At 34.3% G+C, this 14,030-nt stretch overlaps 3 protein-coding genes across 3 annotated transcripts; 1 reads left to right on the top strand and 2 right to left on the bottom strand.

Annotated features, from left to right (window-relative positions):
• Nucleotides 1-584: 584 nt before the first annotated feature.
• On the bottom strand, nt 585-3,298 carry LOC117157733 (putative odorant receptor 92a). The gene is made up of 5 exons (XM_033335995.2): nt 2,287-3,298; nt 1,250-1,349; nt 1,064-1,174; nt 798-953; nt 585-715 (listed from the first exon to the last, which is right to left on the bottom strand). The coding sequence occupies exons 1-5, from the start codon at nt 3,075-3,077 to the stop codon at nt 662-664; spliced, it is 1,212 nt and encodes a 403-aa protein (XP_033191886.2). The 5' UTR covers nt 3,078-3,298; the 3' UTR covers nt 585-661.
• Nucleotides 3,299-3,852: 554 nt separating this feature from the next.
• LOC117157734 (odorant receptor 43a) lies at nt 3,853-7,985 on the bottom strand. Its single transcript, XM_033335996.2, has 5 exons — nt 6,712-7,985; nt 4,737-4,836; nt 4,547-4,657; nt 4,280-4,435; nt 3,853-4,208 (listed from the first exon to the last, which is right to left on the bottom strand). Exons 1-5 carry the CDS (start codon nt 7,527-7,529, stop codon nt 4,155-4,157), a joined length of 1,239 nt encoding a protein of 412 aa, XP_033191887.1. The 5' UTR covers nt 7,530-7,985; the 3' UTR covers nt 3,853-4,154.
• Nucleotides 7,986-8,130: 145 nt separating this feature from the next.
• LOC117157735 (aquaporin AQPAe.a) lies at nt 8,131-12,101 on the top strand. The gene is made up of 6 exons (XM_033335997.2): nt 8,131-8,287; nt 8,351-8,526; nt 8,658-8,801; nt 9,223-9,456; nt 9,545-9,625; nt 9,928-12,101. The coding sequence occupies exons 1-6, from the start codon at nt 8,254-8,256 to the stop codon at nt 10,144-10,146; spliced, it is 888 nt and encodes a 295-aa protein (XP_033191888.1). The 5' UTR covers nt 8,131-8,253; the 3' UTR covers nt 10,147-12,101.
• The last annotated feature ends 1,929 nt before the right edge of the window (nt 12,102-14,030 follow it).

The following is a 14,030-nucleotide window of genomic DNA, read 5'->3' as shown; positions in this document are numbered from 1 at the left end:
CGGCAGGCATACGCTTGCGTTTGCGTTTATAAATTTTTAAGCATCGCGAGATGAGTATCGAATGGCGTCTGCCATCACATTTAGTAATCGCAGTAAATTATACGTATCTTGAGAGTAATTTAGAGATCGATTTCCGGCAAATATGGTGAAAACTTTTCAAGTTACTGAATTGAACCAATGCATCGCCACTAATCCCTTCCGCTCTATCCCTCTATAGTCTGGTAAAATATAATTTCCCGTAGAAATATCATATCTGTATCCAGAAAATTATGTGTTCCTACAGAGTTTTGCAGAGGTTCGTTGCATCTTCGTGTTTGGTCATAATTCATTTTGTTAATGCTGATTCAATGATCTTCCAAGAAACATTTTCTGTTTTCATTTTTGCGGGGATTTCACGGACCGCAATATCTAACAGTTAGTCATTTTAAAGAACTATTGTAGGGAGGAATGAGTTGTTCGTGTAGTTATTTAATAAAATAGTAGGCACAATGTGTATTGAATAAAATGGTGGACAGAATGAAGGAGAGAAATAAACAAAAAGAAAACGTTTATTATCTTTTTTCAAACAATTTCATGTGTAATGTGTTAATATTTATTTTTAATCACATTTATTTTCGTATATGTTGTTGAATATAGTAGAAATATTTTTTTGCTTGAATTTTCATGCTGCCATTGCACGCAGAACATTGAAATATGCCGCTGAAGTTTTAACCACCTAAAATTATCTTCGTTTCTTTTTCTATTTAAAGTTTTGCTACTACTACGATTTAAAAAGCATATATACATACGGAACTTACGTCGCAAAATGCTTGAAGCGAGAGATCTAATATCTTAGCCCCAGACAAACTCGATGGTAATCTAGTTCTTAGTATGATTGTCCTTACATTCTTAGCTTCGTTCAACGGAAAATCGTACCATGGCAGAGAGTACGATGTTTCTCCTATTCTCTCGCTCTTTTCAATAAATAAAGCGGCATCAAAAAAGGGAGACGTATATGAATTAATATCGAAATTTACTTCAAATATGTTTGACAAAAAGAGATCGGTTGAAACTGGAGGCGTACCTCTTGTTTGAGACGATCACCAATGAACGATATTATAAACACGTTTACAAACATCGATGTCATTAATACGAAATATGTTATTGTACTGAATGTTTTATGATCTTCCCATTCCTAAAGAATAGTGGATTATAACATTCTTTATTGTTCAATTTCTTTCGTATTATTAAATATTAAATTCTGCTATACCATAATCACGCCAAATTCTAGGAAGCATATTACAATGGTACAGCCAACCATCTCCGATAGAAATACGAAGCTAAGAGATTTTCCAATAACTGCAGAGTATCTATAAGTGATTTTTTTAAACGTCAAACAAGAGCAGTTGTAATTAGGAAAAAATTAAAAAATTATTAATATAAGTAAATATATACTATGTGAAAACTAACTAGGTGTATGGTCGAGGTCATATTGCTATCGACAAATATTTCGAACGAATACCTTAACGATGGTAGCGATGATGGATGATAGCGACCAAAGCATCGAGAAACCGCGCTGACTAGTCGAACAGAAAGCAGGGTGCATAACAACACTGAAGTGTTGTTCCGACGCGTATAGATACAATAATGACGAGAATAAATCTTGGGAACTACCTCTTGATAACATTTTTACGTAAAGTGCAATTTTGTTGTATGGTCGTGTAGTGAAACATAGTATAGCCATTAAATACATACATATACAATATACAACAATATCATTTTGTTAACCCTGTGGAGATCCTAGTTGATTTGTAAATATTTTTAAACAGATGCGTTGCAAAGATTGCCTCCAAAAACAGCTGTTATAACAAATGAAATTTATATATTCCACGTACAGATCGTCGATTTAAACGAATATTTTTGTTATTTCGTTTATTACTGTGGATCTAAGATATTTCTATACTTACGAGTATATAGTACTATCATTTGTTATACATATATGTTATAGACATTTGACATTTTAATAACGATAAATTGTATCTATTTTTACATAAAAATTGATATTTTTATAGAATATATTTATGAAAAATGGTTAACAGTTTATAAAATAAGATTAACTTTTGTTATTGTATATTCGTCGGATACATCACGATCTACGGCAAAATTTTTAGGACCACGACCTCTGCAGGGTTAAATTAATAAACCTGCAATCTTTGTACTCAAACCTTACATATAACAAAGAAAAACTCGTTACATATAATAATATGACGTAATATGTATTACATATAATAATATAATAATTCTTACTCAATTGCTTTCAGATGACATTGAACGATATCAGCAATGCGATCGTGCAAATCTCGTTTATCCCATTTACGAAGCTTCTCGATTCTTCTACTGGTAACTTCGAACAAACAGCAAGAATGCATCGTTATAGAAGCAATCAAGCTATAAATTCCATAATTCGTAGTCATTATGATGCAACTGATGCACATCTGGACGACAAACGTGATCTCGTAGATCGGTGAATCTTCGATGACGAAGAAAACATAATCACTCAAGTAAGGCAAAGGTATCTGAGTGGTATTATCAGCTTTCACGATTCTCTCCGATATTAAAGGCAAAATAATATGGTAGGGCAAAGCACCAGAGTAACCAAGGGCCAAATATACCATTGTAAAATATCGTCCAATTTTTGCACAATTCAGCATTATCAGCCGATCTTCCTCGCATTTCACGTCCTTGTACTGTATTTCGATCTCGTTCAAGCAAAACCGAATTTCTTTTCTATTAAAAATTAGAGTCCAAAATTTAATGATCGCCAAAAGGCTAAAAACCTGCGCGGCGATCACCTTCATATACTTGGTTAGATCTTCGCAATCGAAATAAGTATAAATCACGTGTGGTATTAATAAGAAACACATGAGGATAAAAATTGTTACTGTTTGGATATACATTTTAACGTTATCTAGAAACGTATCCTTTCTAGGCCAAATTCCTATCAGCGTTAACAATGTCTTGGCGATGTGTATCACGTATTCGGAATCCGATTTGTAATGCTCGTTACGATAAATTATATTTTTTATTTTCTCGCTCATATCGGCCGATAGTTATGTGTAGCTTCCTATTTCTTGCGACGTGCGATAGAACACTGTTCGAAAGGTTGCGGAAAGTATTAACAGACATTGACCATTGGCGCTTGCGTGGAAAATCAGATGGAACGATTGCCCGAAGACAATTTGTTACAACCTCATGAAACCGTAATGCAAATATTTCGAGTGCAGATTCGAAAATTAGTGCAATTTATTTAATACGTACTTCGCGAAGTCTATTCCCGGAAGTAGCGCAACTACGTGCTCGGCTGCAAAACGCACGCTACAATTTATATCCATTCCGATTGAATCGTCTCGTATGAATAAATCGCAATTCGAAGATTGTCCAAAACGTTTATCCGTGTTTCGATCATTTTCTTGTAATATCTGTCGTGTTTTCCGTCATCGGTAGGAAAATCGTTTGCGACGAAAAGAATAGTAAAACTATACAATATCTTTTGGTACGATTTAATGTATGAAATTTCTTGTGAGTTCTCTCGAACTGCATAATCGTGCGCTGATTTGAAGAATACGACGTTATCGTTCACACTCGGTAACATAGTTTCTTTCTAACTATCATTACGAAGCGCGATAGCCACCGATGATTAACATCGTAATTCGAGTGCTGATTATGGTAAGAGCACCGTTACGGTAGCCGTTAGTTCGAGTTTAAGGCTTTCTGCGGCATCACGGAGAACGACATTAAAAATAGAGATTCTAAAAATGAGTTTATTGAATTTAGTCGGGACCCGCCGAATGAATTCAACGTTTCACGGTGTTTTTCAGGCTCAATACAATCCATTCAGGAGGGCACGACAGTACGACGACAATGTTCATCGCCAAGTGGTGGACCGCGGCGCCAATTCGACGTGATTTCGTCGATCTTCTGATTATGGTAAGAATACTTCGTTCTTTGTATTGGTCGTTGTTATGCTTTATTGAATAATGAGTCTGCTGTATTGAATGGAAGAGTCTGATAAATAAGAAAAGAATATTTATTATCTTTCTCAAAGCATCTTCATGTGCAATGTGTTACTAGTTATTTTTAATCACATTTATCTTCGAACATGTTGTTAAATATCTTCATACCGTCATTGCTCGCAGAAAATTGAAATAAGCTGCTGAAGTTTTACAAACCTACAATAATCCTTCCTCTGCTCAAAAAGTTTTCTATCGATATATTTAAAATAATGTGTATGGGCACTTACGTCACAAAATGCTTGAAGCGAGAGTTCCAATATGTTCGCTCCAGACAAACACGATGGTAGTCTGGTTCTGAGCATGATTGTGTTTATATTCTTCGCTACGTCCACCGGAAAATCGTACCATGGTAGAAAGTACGATGTTTCCCCTATCCTCTCGCTCTTTTCAGTAAATAAAGCGGTATAAAAAAAGGGAGACGTATATGAATTAATATCGGAATTTACTTCAAACATGTTTGATTAAAACAGATTTGTTTGAAATTGGAGGAGTACCTCTTGTTTCAGACGATCACCGATGAACGATATTATAAACACATTTACGAAAATCGATGTCATTAATACGAAATATGTTAGTGTGCTCAACGTTTTATGATCTTCCAATTCCTAGAAAAACAGTGGATTATAGTAACTCGTATTATTTCATTTCTTTTTTATTTTAATTAAGTACTACATTCTGTTATACCATGATCACACCGAATTCTAGGAAGCATATTATAATGGTACAGCCAACCATCTCCGATAAAAATACGATGCTGAGTGATTTTCCAATCAATGCAGAGTATCTGCAATGTATTTTTTAACGTCAAACAGATGTAATCAAAAAGATATATGTGTAGAAAAGATTGATAAGAAAAGATTAATGTGTGTTACTATATGGAATATACCATTGAAACAATCTCGACACTTGTTTGTTTTCGACAAGATGTATTTTAATTACGATCACACATCAAACTCCAATGATTATATTTTTTATAATCGTCGTAATTGCGTATAATAATATATTATAGTATATTAATAGGTCTATATATATAGGTCTAATATATTATAGTATATTAAATAAAATCTATTTAAAAAAATCAATATATATATTATATTGTATATATAGTGTATAATATATTAAATTGAATTTTGGAAATTAGTATGCAATAATGAAATTGGCATTTGTAATTGTTATTGTTTGTAATTGTTATACAACTATTTTGTTAGTTGAGAACATCTTTATTTTCAGATTCTTTTAATTTTCGAATTATTTGTCAGATTGAAAGAGGAATACACTAAACTGATACAGCTATTTCTGATACTAATACAGTCAATGATATTTAAATATTAAATATGTGTATATTATAAAGTAAATAGAAAAATATATTATTACTATATTTTTAATGAGTAATTTAGATTTATAGTCTGATGATTGTATAAAAGACACGTTCCATAAATGTTGTTTCTAATCACTAATTCATCATTAATATATACACTTTGATAAAATTTACATACTATTGCTATAAATCAATCAAAATGTCTAGGTACTTATTGAATAGAGTATTAATGTATAATGTAATATATCTATATAATAAAATATGTCAAGAGGCATCCAGTAGGGGCATAGGTTTATAATAACAGTTAAGGCAGTATTAAGTATCGACCAATATTTCGAAGAGCAGGTTTAACAACTCTCTCCCATCAGAAAGGACTGAATTACAGAAGGGACCGAATTACAGAAGGGACTGAATTACAGAAGGGACTGAATTACAGAAGGGACCGAATAGCAGAAGGGAGATTTGTTTCGACGATTACGAAAATGTGCATTGAGTTACATAGAGTTCTAGTCAGGAACATATAACTTATGTTCTTGACAATAACATACATAAAGTCCAACTATGTTGGATAAACACGTAGTTAAATATATATAATATAACCATTTAAATATGTAATACAAATATATAATTCTCTTAACACAGTGGAATATGTAGTTTATCTGTAAGATGCACGTGAAATCCTTTTATAAACATTTTCAAATACGTACATCGTAAAGCTTGCCCACAAAAAGTAGTCATTGCATATACGTGTATTTACATATTCAATATATGTATAAATTCTATATGTCAAAAGAACTTTCAGTAATTTTTTATCTATATTATAGATAATTGGCATAAAGAAGTATTTACATTTTGTTTAATAAACACAGTAAAATAACAATATAATATAGGAATTATACATTCAATGTGAGAATAAGATATAGTTAATTCCTTGACTATTAATTATTGCAATTAATTCCTGGAAGAAGCAACAACCTCAGGGTAATAGGCTATGCTACACATAAATTATCATTATTATTGTTATTTTATTTAATAATTGATTGTTAAAATAATTAATAATAGATAAATTCTATATGTTTTCAGTGTACTAAAAGTATTTCTGTGCGTAGTATAAATTAAAATCACTGTATTCCACGGGTATGATACGATCTATCTACGGTAGAATTTTTGGATCCACAAACCCTGCAGTGTTATAAATACAGTCCTATATTCTATTATTCTCAAGCCCCACACACAAATAATGTAAAATTCGTTAATACCAAATGTAATAATAAAACGATACTTATTGATTTATTTATTAATGCTATAAACTTAATTACTAAATAATATAAAAATTCTTACCCAATCGCTTCCAAATGGTACTGAACGATATCAACAACGCGATCATGTAAATCGCATTTGTTCCATTTATGAAGTGTCTCGATTCTTCTACTGGTAACTTCGAACAGGCCGCAACAGTGCATCGTTATAGAGGCGATCAGGCTATAAATCCCACAATTCGTAGACAGTATAATGCTACTGATGAATATTTGCAAGACAAACGTGATCTCGTAGATCGGTGAATTTTCGACAGTGAAGAAAATATAGTCGCTCAAGTAAGGCAAAGGTATCTGAGTGGTATTATCAGCTTTCACGATTCTCTCTGATATTAGAGGTAAAATAATATGATAGGGCAAAGCACCGGTGTAACTAAGGCTCAAATACATCATTGTAAAGAATCGACCAATCTTTGCACAATTGGTCATTACAAGTCGATCCTCTTCGCATTTCACGTCCCTGTATTGTATTTCGATTTGGTCTAAGCAAAATCTAATTTCTTTTCTATTAAAAATTACCGTCCAAAATTTGATGACCGCCAAAAGGCTGAAAATCTGCGCGGCGATTACTTTCATGTACTTGGTCAGATTTTCGCAATCGAAATAAGTATAAATCACGTGTGGTACTAATAAGAAACACATAAGGGAAAAAACTATCGTTGTTTGGATATACATTTTAACGTTATCTAAGAACGTATCCCTTCTAGGCCAGATTCCGATTAGTTTCAACAATGTCTTGGCAATATGTATCGTGTATTCGGCGTCCGCTTCGTAATGGACGTTGCGATAATTCGTAGAATTTCCGATTTTCTCACTCATATCGACTGATATTACTTTTTTCATGCCTTCGAACGTACGGTAGAACTCTGTTTGAACTGCTGCGAAAAATACTAACAGACAAAGACTATTGGCGCTTGCGTGGAAAGTCGGATGGAACGATTGACCGTAGAAAAATTGTTACCAGCTTATGAAATTGTAATGCAAATATTTTCAAGTTTAGAATCGAAAATTGGTGCAATTTATTTAATACGCACTTTACGAAGTTTATTTGCGGTTGCAACGCGGAACACGTCCGTATGTAAAGTGAACGCTATAATTTCATGTCTATTCCGACCAAAATATCGTCTATGAATAAATCGGGGTTCGAAGATTGTTCAAAACGTTTACTAGTGTTCTGGTCATTTTCTTGAAATGCGCGTGCGATTTGCTTGTAGCATTTATGTAACTCGTGCAATTTTTCCCTTACCGGTAATAAAATCTTCTTCCACAAAAAGGTTAGTAAAGCTGTACGATGTCTTTTGATAGGATCTAACGTAAGCTCTGAGTCAGAGCTTTGGAAAAACATGAAATTTCTTGTAACTCCTCTTGAGCTGCATAATCAAGCACTGATTGGACAAAGAATGCAACATATCGTTCACACTCTTCGATAAGACTCTCTTTTTTCACATTATTGCGGAGTATGATAGCCACCGATGATTAGTATTGTCGAACGGAATTCGAGTACTGATTGCGGTAAAAGCATCGTTACGGTAGCTGTTAGTTCAAGTTAAAGGCTCGCAGGGATACCATGGAGAACGACACCCGCAGCAAAGATTCCCAAAGTGAGTTTATCGAAATTAGTCGGAACCTGATGAAAGAATTCAACGTGTTCTGGTGTTTTTCAGGCTCAATGTGGTCTGTGCAAAAGGGTACGACCACGATGTTCATCGCCGAAGTGCTGGGCACTGCGATACTTCTGTTCATTGGTTGCATGGGTTCTTTAGGGACGATGGGACCGATATTGCCACCGCCATTACAGACATCTATGGCGTTCGGTATGACTGTCAACCTTTTGATTATGGTAAGAATATTTTACATTTTGTAAAAAAAAATCGAAGAAAGGAGAAATAAGTTTTAAGAGGCCCGTTGTAATATTGCGATTATTTATTTAATTTATCACTGCGATTATAGAGAATCTAATTATTATTATAGATGTTAGGACATATAAGCGGTGCGCATTTAAATCCTGCTGTCACCATAGGGGCAGTTATTCTTGGAATTAAAACCATTCCAACGGGTATTCTCTATGCAATAGCACAATTCATTGGAGCTACTATCGGATATGGATTACTAATGGTACGAATTTTCAGTTTTATTACTGCTGTACGAACATAATTAACTAAAACGATCGATTTTTCTGTAATAACTTTGTATCTTTGTATTTGTATAAAACGTATCACATAATTTTGAACTGATTTAAATCGCTATAGACAGTAATTACGTGATATACGCGATATACGTCGAATTTTCACTTATGCATATATATAAATTATTATATTGATTGAACATATTACATAACACTTTGTATACGTATTACACGAGTTTAAAGCATTCTTTGTAAATTTTTATACGATTAAAAGATGAAAAATTATCTTTCTTACACTAATCTGACGTCAGACTTTAACGATAAACCGATACGTCATAGATATATCGCGATGATAAAATCTTGTTAACTACTGTACTGAACGTTCGTTTAATTGTAATTTTAATGGAACAGACAATAACTCCGCCCGAGTTGTTCAATGATGGATATTCTAATTCATCGGTGGGCCATTGTGTAACTGTCGTTCATCCTGGAATCAACACCACGCAAGCCATTTTAATCGAAATTCTTTGTACGTCGTTCATACTTTGCGCAGCGTGCGCTACTTGGGACCCAAGGTGCGCTCATACAACAGATTCCACGGCGATCCGATTTGGGTTCTCTGTTGTTGGCATTTCACTCGCGGCGGTAAAAAATTTCACAATTAAAAATATGGCAGTTTAGAAAACACAAGAAATTTATTCATGTGTATATTTTGGAAAATATACATTTTTAGAGTCCTTACACTGGTTGTAGTATGAATCCTGCGCGTACTTTCGGCCCAGCGTTTTGGAATGGGAATTGGACGGATCAATGGGTGAGCTGAGTTTTATTACTGAATAATATAATTTATTTGATGCCTCTGCAAGATTAACACAAATCTTTCCAGCGTAATATTTTATATAATCTTACGATCTTAAACTTTAATCTTCATCGTACTCGATAAAAAACAAGTTTCCGCACTTTAGATTTCCCTTGTTAACGTTATCGGTTCGGAGATGATACCTCGTAGGTTTGAGAAAAGAGCAGTGCAAATATTTGTTCACAGTGCGCTGATTAGATTATATCATAAGTAGCGATAATCGTTATTTTTTCTTGCTTTCATAAAAATTTTTCTAGATTTACTGGTTCGGACCGACTGCAGGTGCTTTCCTTGGAACATATACATATGTGTATCTGTTTGCGGAGAAAAAAGCGGACGTACAGGACCTACAAGATCATCTTAGGTATATAGAAATGAAGTCGATTAAAGCATCGTTGCAAGATATACATGCCAAAGAAGAAAAAAATTTTAAGGAAGAAAATCTCGTATTAGTAAAGGGCGAGGAAGCTGCTTGATAACCGTTAAGGTACGATTATTCATTATCGACCGTTAGCAACAGTATTCCATAATATCTAAAGTAGTTCAATGACGCCACCACGGGTGTCGCTGCACGTTAAAGTATAGCGTGCACTGTATTTCCATCAACGTATATTGCATTTATCTCGTATATATTTATCTCATCTTGTATTATTTCAACAAAATTGACATCACTTACTTACTATTTAACAGTGTAAGTGTGATTTATAGATTAATTATTTTATGGTTATGTAGTTGTAGGATGTATAAATAATGTAACGATTTCTTTAATTCAAATTATTTAATATTGCCGGATGATATGAGAGTAACTTGTACTAAGTGATGCAACAATTCTCAATATGTCTAATTTAAAAATTCACATATTTATATACAAAAAATATATTTAAGTTCATTAAAAAATCGAAATGAGACGTAATTTCTTCTAAGTAGGTACATACAGTATTTAGAGTGTCAGAGTATCTTCCAAGTATTTTTTAATCATACAGTTCATACGATTTCTATTTAAAGCTATTCTATTCTCTCAAGGTGCTCAGCATTTTCCTCAATGATCTGCTTTAATGAACCAATCTAATCAATGTATGTACACACTAGACAAATAACTACTTTAAGAAAGTAGTCAAGTGACGACGTGGAAAGGTTTATTTCTGACATGAAAATTCTGCGCAGATTCATGTTCCACAAATACGTCGTCACAATTTGAATCAATAGGGCGGCTCTAGAATTTTAAGCTCCAATCACACTTATGTTCTACGTCTTGGGGGTTAAATTACTTACGGTGTAACAAAACACCTGCTTGCCAGTTGTGTATTTTATTTTCAATTCACAAATTGCATTTGCAGTATCTGAAGTTATAAAATTTCTTAGAATTGGAAGCATCATTACCTTTTTATTCTTTTATTAAAGTAAAGTTGACGTGCAACGTGTCCCTGTAACCATTTTATCTATGTATAATGAATATCATATCAGTCTAGACGAAAATGGAAACGTAATGGAAACAAATGTTTGTTTTTTCCGAGTTGCGCTTTATTATGTAAAGATCAATACGCGAAACGAGGTGACAATCATTGGGTATAAACCTATTATTAGTTCTTCCACACAACGTCTTAATACTTTTTTTCATAAAATATACCGTCAGGAGCACCACTAAATAACCACCAGTTAAGTTAGACATGCAATTATTTCACCAGATTGAGGTGCCGTATTAATGAACGAATCGATTATTTAAAGAGTTAATTTTTACTTTAAAGCTCTTTGACAATAAATTTTATCAACGACTTGTTTTTATGTGCATCGCCACCCTATATGTAAACGGTATCGGATTTCAAACCGCAACATGTTGTAAAAACAAAGAGGAAACACAAAACAGGGAGATAGTTCTCAGGTTATAGTAGCCGCAGCGGAATATGTATTAATCGTGTAATGTATAATTCGGTCTAACTGTGCGTATCTGCGTAAGCTGTAATTAAGGAAACCTGCCATATATTTCGACATAGCTTTACGCGTAATATATTTCCAAACAGTTCATGAGAATTTTACTTTTTCGAGATCAGGGCTAATTGCGCATTTAGACGTTGTTCTACTCGTTCAAAAGGAACGACCCAAGAGTACGTGATCAAAAGCACGTCATTACAAGTACTCTGGTACATTTATTATATACATATAGATGGACGTTTCTCTCTTTTTCTATTTTTCTATACACACGCGTGCGCGTAATACACACACACACATATGTGAGTTTTATTCTATATATATAGAATAAAATTCAACCGCTGCAACTATCGATTACCCGCTGCATCCATCCATGGAACGTTCTGGAGACCGAGACTGGAGCATTTGAAGCACGTTGTTTCTGTTTTCAATTGATTCATTTCTTCTATTGTTAATAATATTATTTGTTTCTATGAGAATAAAATCCAAAATCTCAATGACAGAATCCAAATTTTTCTCCTTCTTGATAAGCACGATGTTATATAACAAAATTGAATCCCCATAATATTTTCAATCCTCATTATCGTTGCTAATATCATGTATATGTGTAGTTGACGCGACGTTAAAACGTATTAAAAGGTGAACTCGGTCGATAAGAAGATGGCCGCTATTGCGTGCGACGCAACGGTTGATAAAACAACGTTTAAATGTTGAACATCCATAATCAGCAAGGCGCACAAACACCACGAACGTGACAATGCATTAAGCCATGTGAAGATCAGTATCGTTAACTATATGTTAGTTTTTAAATATATCCGACGACTCAGCGGTTGCATAGACAACGATATTAAATTTATAGTATTCCATACGAGCATCGTCCGACTATATTATACACATATATACATGCGTATATGTATATATCGAGTTGTTAAGCAGCTACAAAACCGTATCATTCCAGAATGTTACGCATTCGTGCACCTGAGAGAGCAATGAAAGCATTAGGAGACACGCGGTCTGCATCCAGCTGGATACATATGTCGATAGACATATTCCGGTTCTGTTCTTGCCCCTCCCGGTTGTGTGTGAATTTATCGCGAACATCTGCTCAGCTTTATGCTGCCGCTTCTATGGCCAGGCTGCCTGGTAATTTTCCTTTCATCATTCAACCCTTAAAATTATTCCAGTTTTCATTATTGTATATTACATGTTTGAAAAGCTGCACAAAAGATTTTATATCGTAGGGATCTTGGCCACGATTCTTATTCCCATGAATAAACTTGCATCAGTTACGCGCCCTTCAAGCAAGATACTACGCATTAGGTCAGAAGACGCATACGAAAAATCGATAGAGCTACAGCTGTCACGTGAAGCCTGTATTGCGCAATAATACGCGCCCTTTGCATAAGCGTCGTTGGTTTTGGAAGGTCGTTGTGACACGTGATTGAGTAAATGCGATAAAATTAACACGTGATTAACGTGTCACGTTACTTTTCCTGCCATGATCAACCTCATTAACCTCAGAATGCTGACCTGTATCACGCTATACATATATGTAGCTCGTGTATGTTTGCAAACATGATGCTATTATTGCGTGACATGGGTCAGAGTTATGACCGTGCCTCCGAATTGTCTTAAAGTAACGAGCTTCCTTATCCTCCTTTTATTTACCTTTCTGTCCTACCGTATCGATGGAATTCGTTTCTAGCAAACATATGTTTTGGGATAACTACGCAGCTTTCATGACGAAATACGCCATGTAACCTGGCCGGGATTTTGCTTCATTAACTGACCATTGCTCTCCCCACCTTGAGAGTGACTTCACAGAACGAACTTCTGGTATTCGCGCTCAATGAAAAAAATAGATACTTAATATTTTCTAGAAATGTGTGTTTTTCGAAAATTGATCATATAAGATCACTTGTTGTGACCTGTCCCTTTGATTAGTGATTCAGCAGTAATTCTGATAAAGATATGCACCGAATTGTTCATTACCATCTATAGACTTATGTACGATAACAACGTCATCTCACTCATACTTGCAGAAGAACAAAAATGAAATCTTATCTCGAGTTATTAAAGATAGCACAAACAAGAGAAGCACTCATGTAAAGGTAAAATACTCGTTTTGCTTGTTGAATGCAAGCTAACATTGTAAGAGATCGAAAAATGTTTCCAAAGATTCGATGTTTGTTAAAACATTGTTAAAATAATTAACGACAAACGAGGCGTGGCCTATAAGCTTCTGAAAAATCACGCGTAGTAAATGGCATCGTTACAGACAACCTCAAACTGTCCTTGACTTCGGAAACTACGTAGTATTTCTAAGGAGTAGCCCTTTCCCCTGACGTTACGACGAAAACAAATAGCCAAATAATACGAGGTTAGTCGTTCCTTGTTTCTATCACGCACGTAATCCAACCATTCGAAGTGTAAA

This window comes from Bombus vancouverensis, chromosome 6 (assembly GCF_051014615.1).
Source record: "Bombus vancouverensis nearcticus chromosome 6, iyBomVanc1_principal, whole genome shotgun sequence".
NCBI lineage: Eukaryota > Metazoa > Arthropoda > Insecta > Hymenoptera > Apidae > Bombus > Bombus vancouverensis.
Note: the sequence above shows the minus strand (reverse complement) of the source record. Positions and strands in the feature narration are given on the sequence as shown.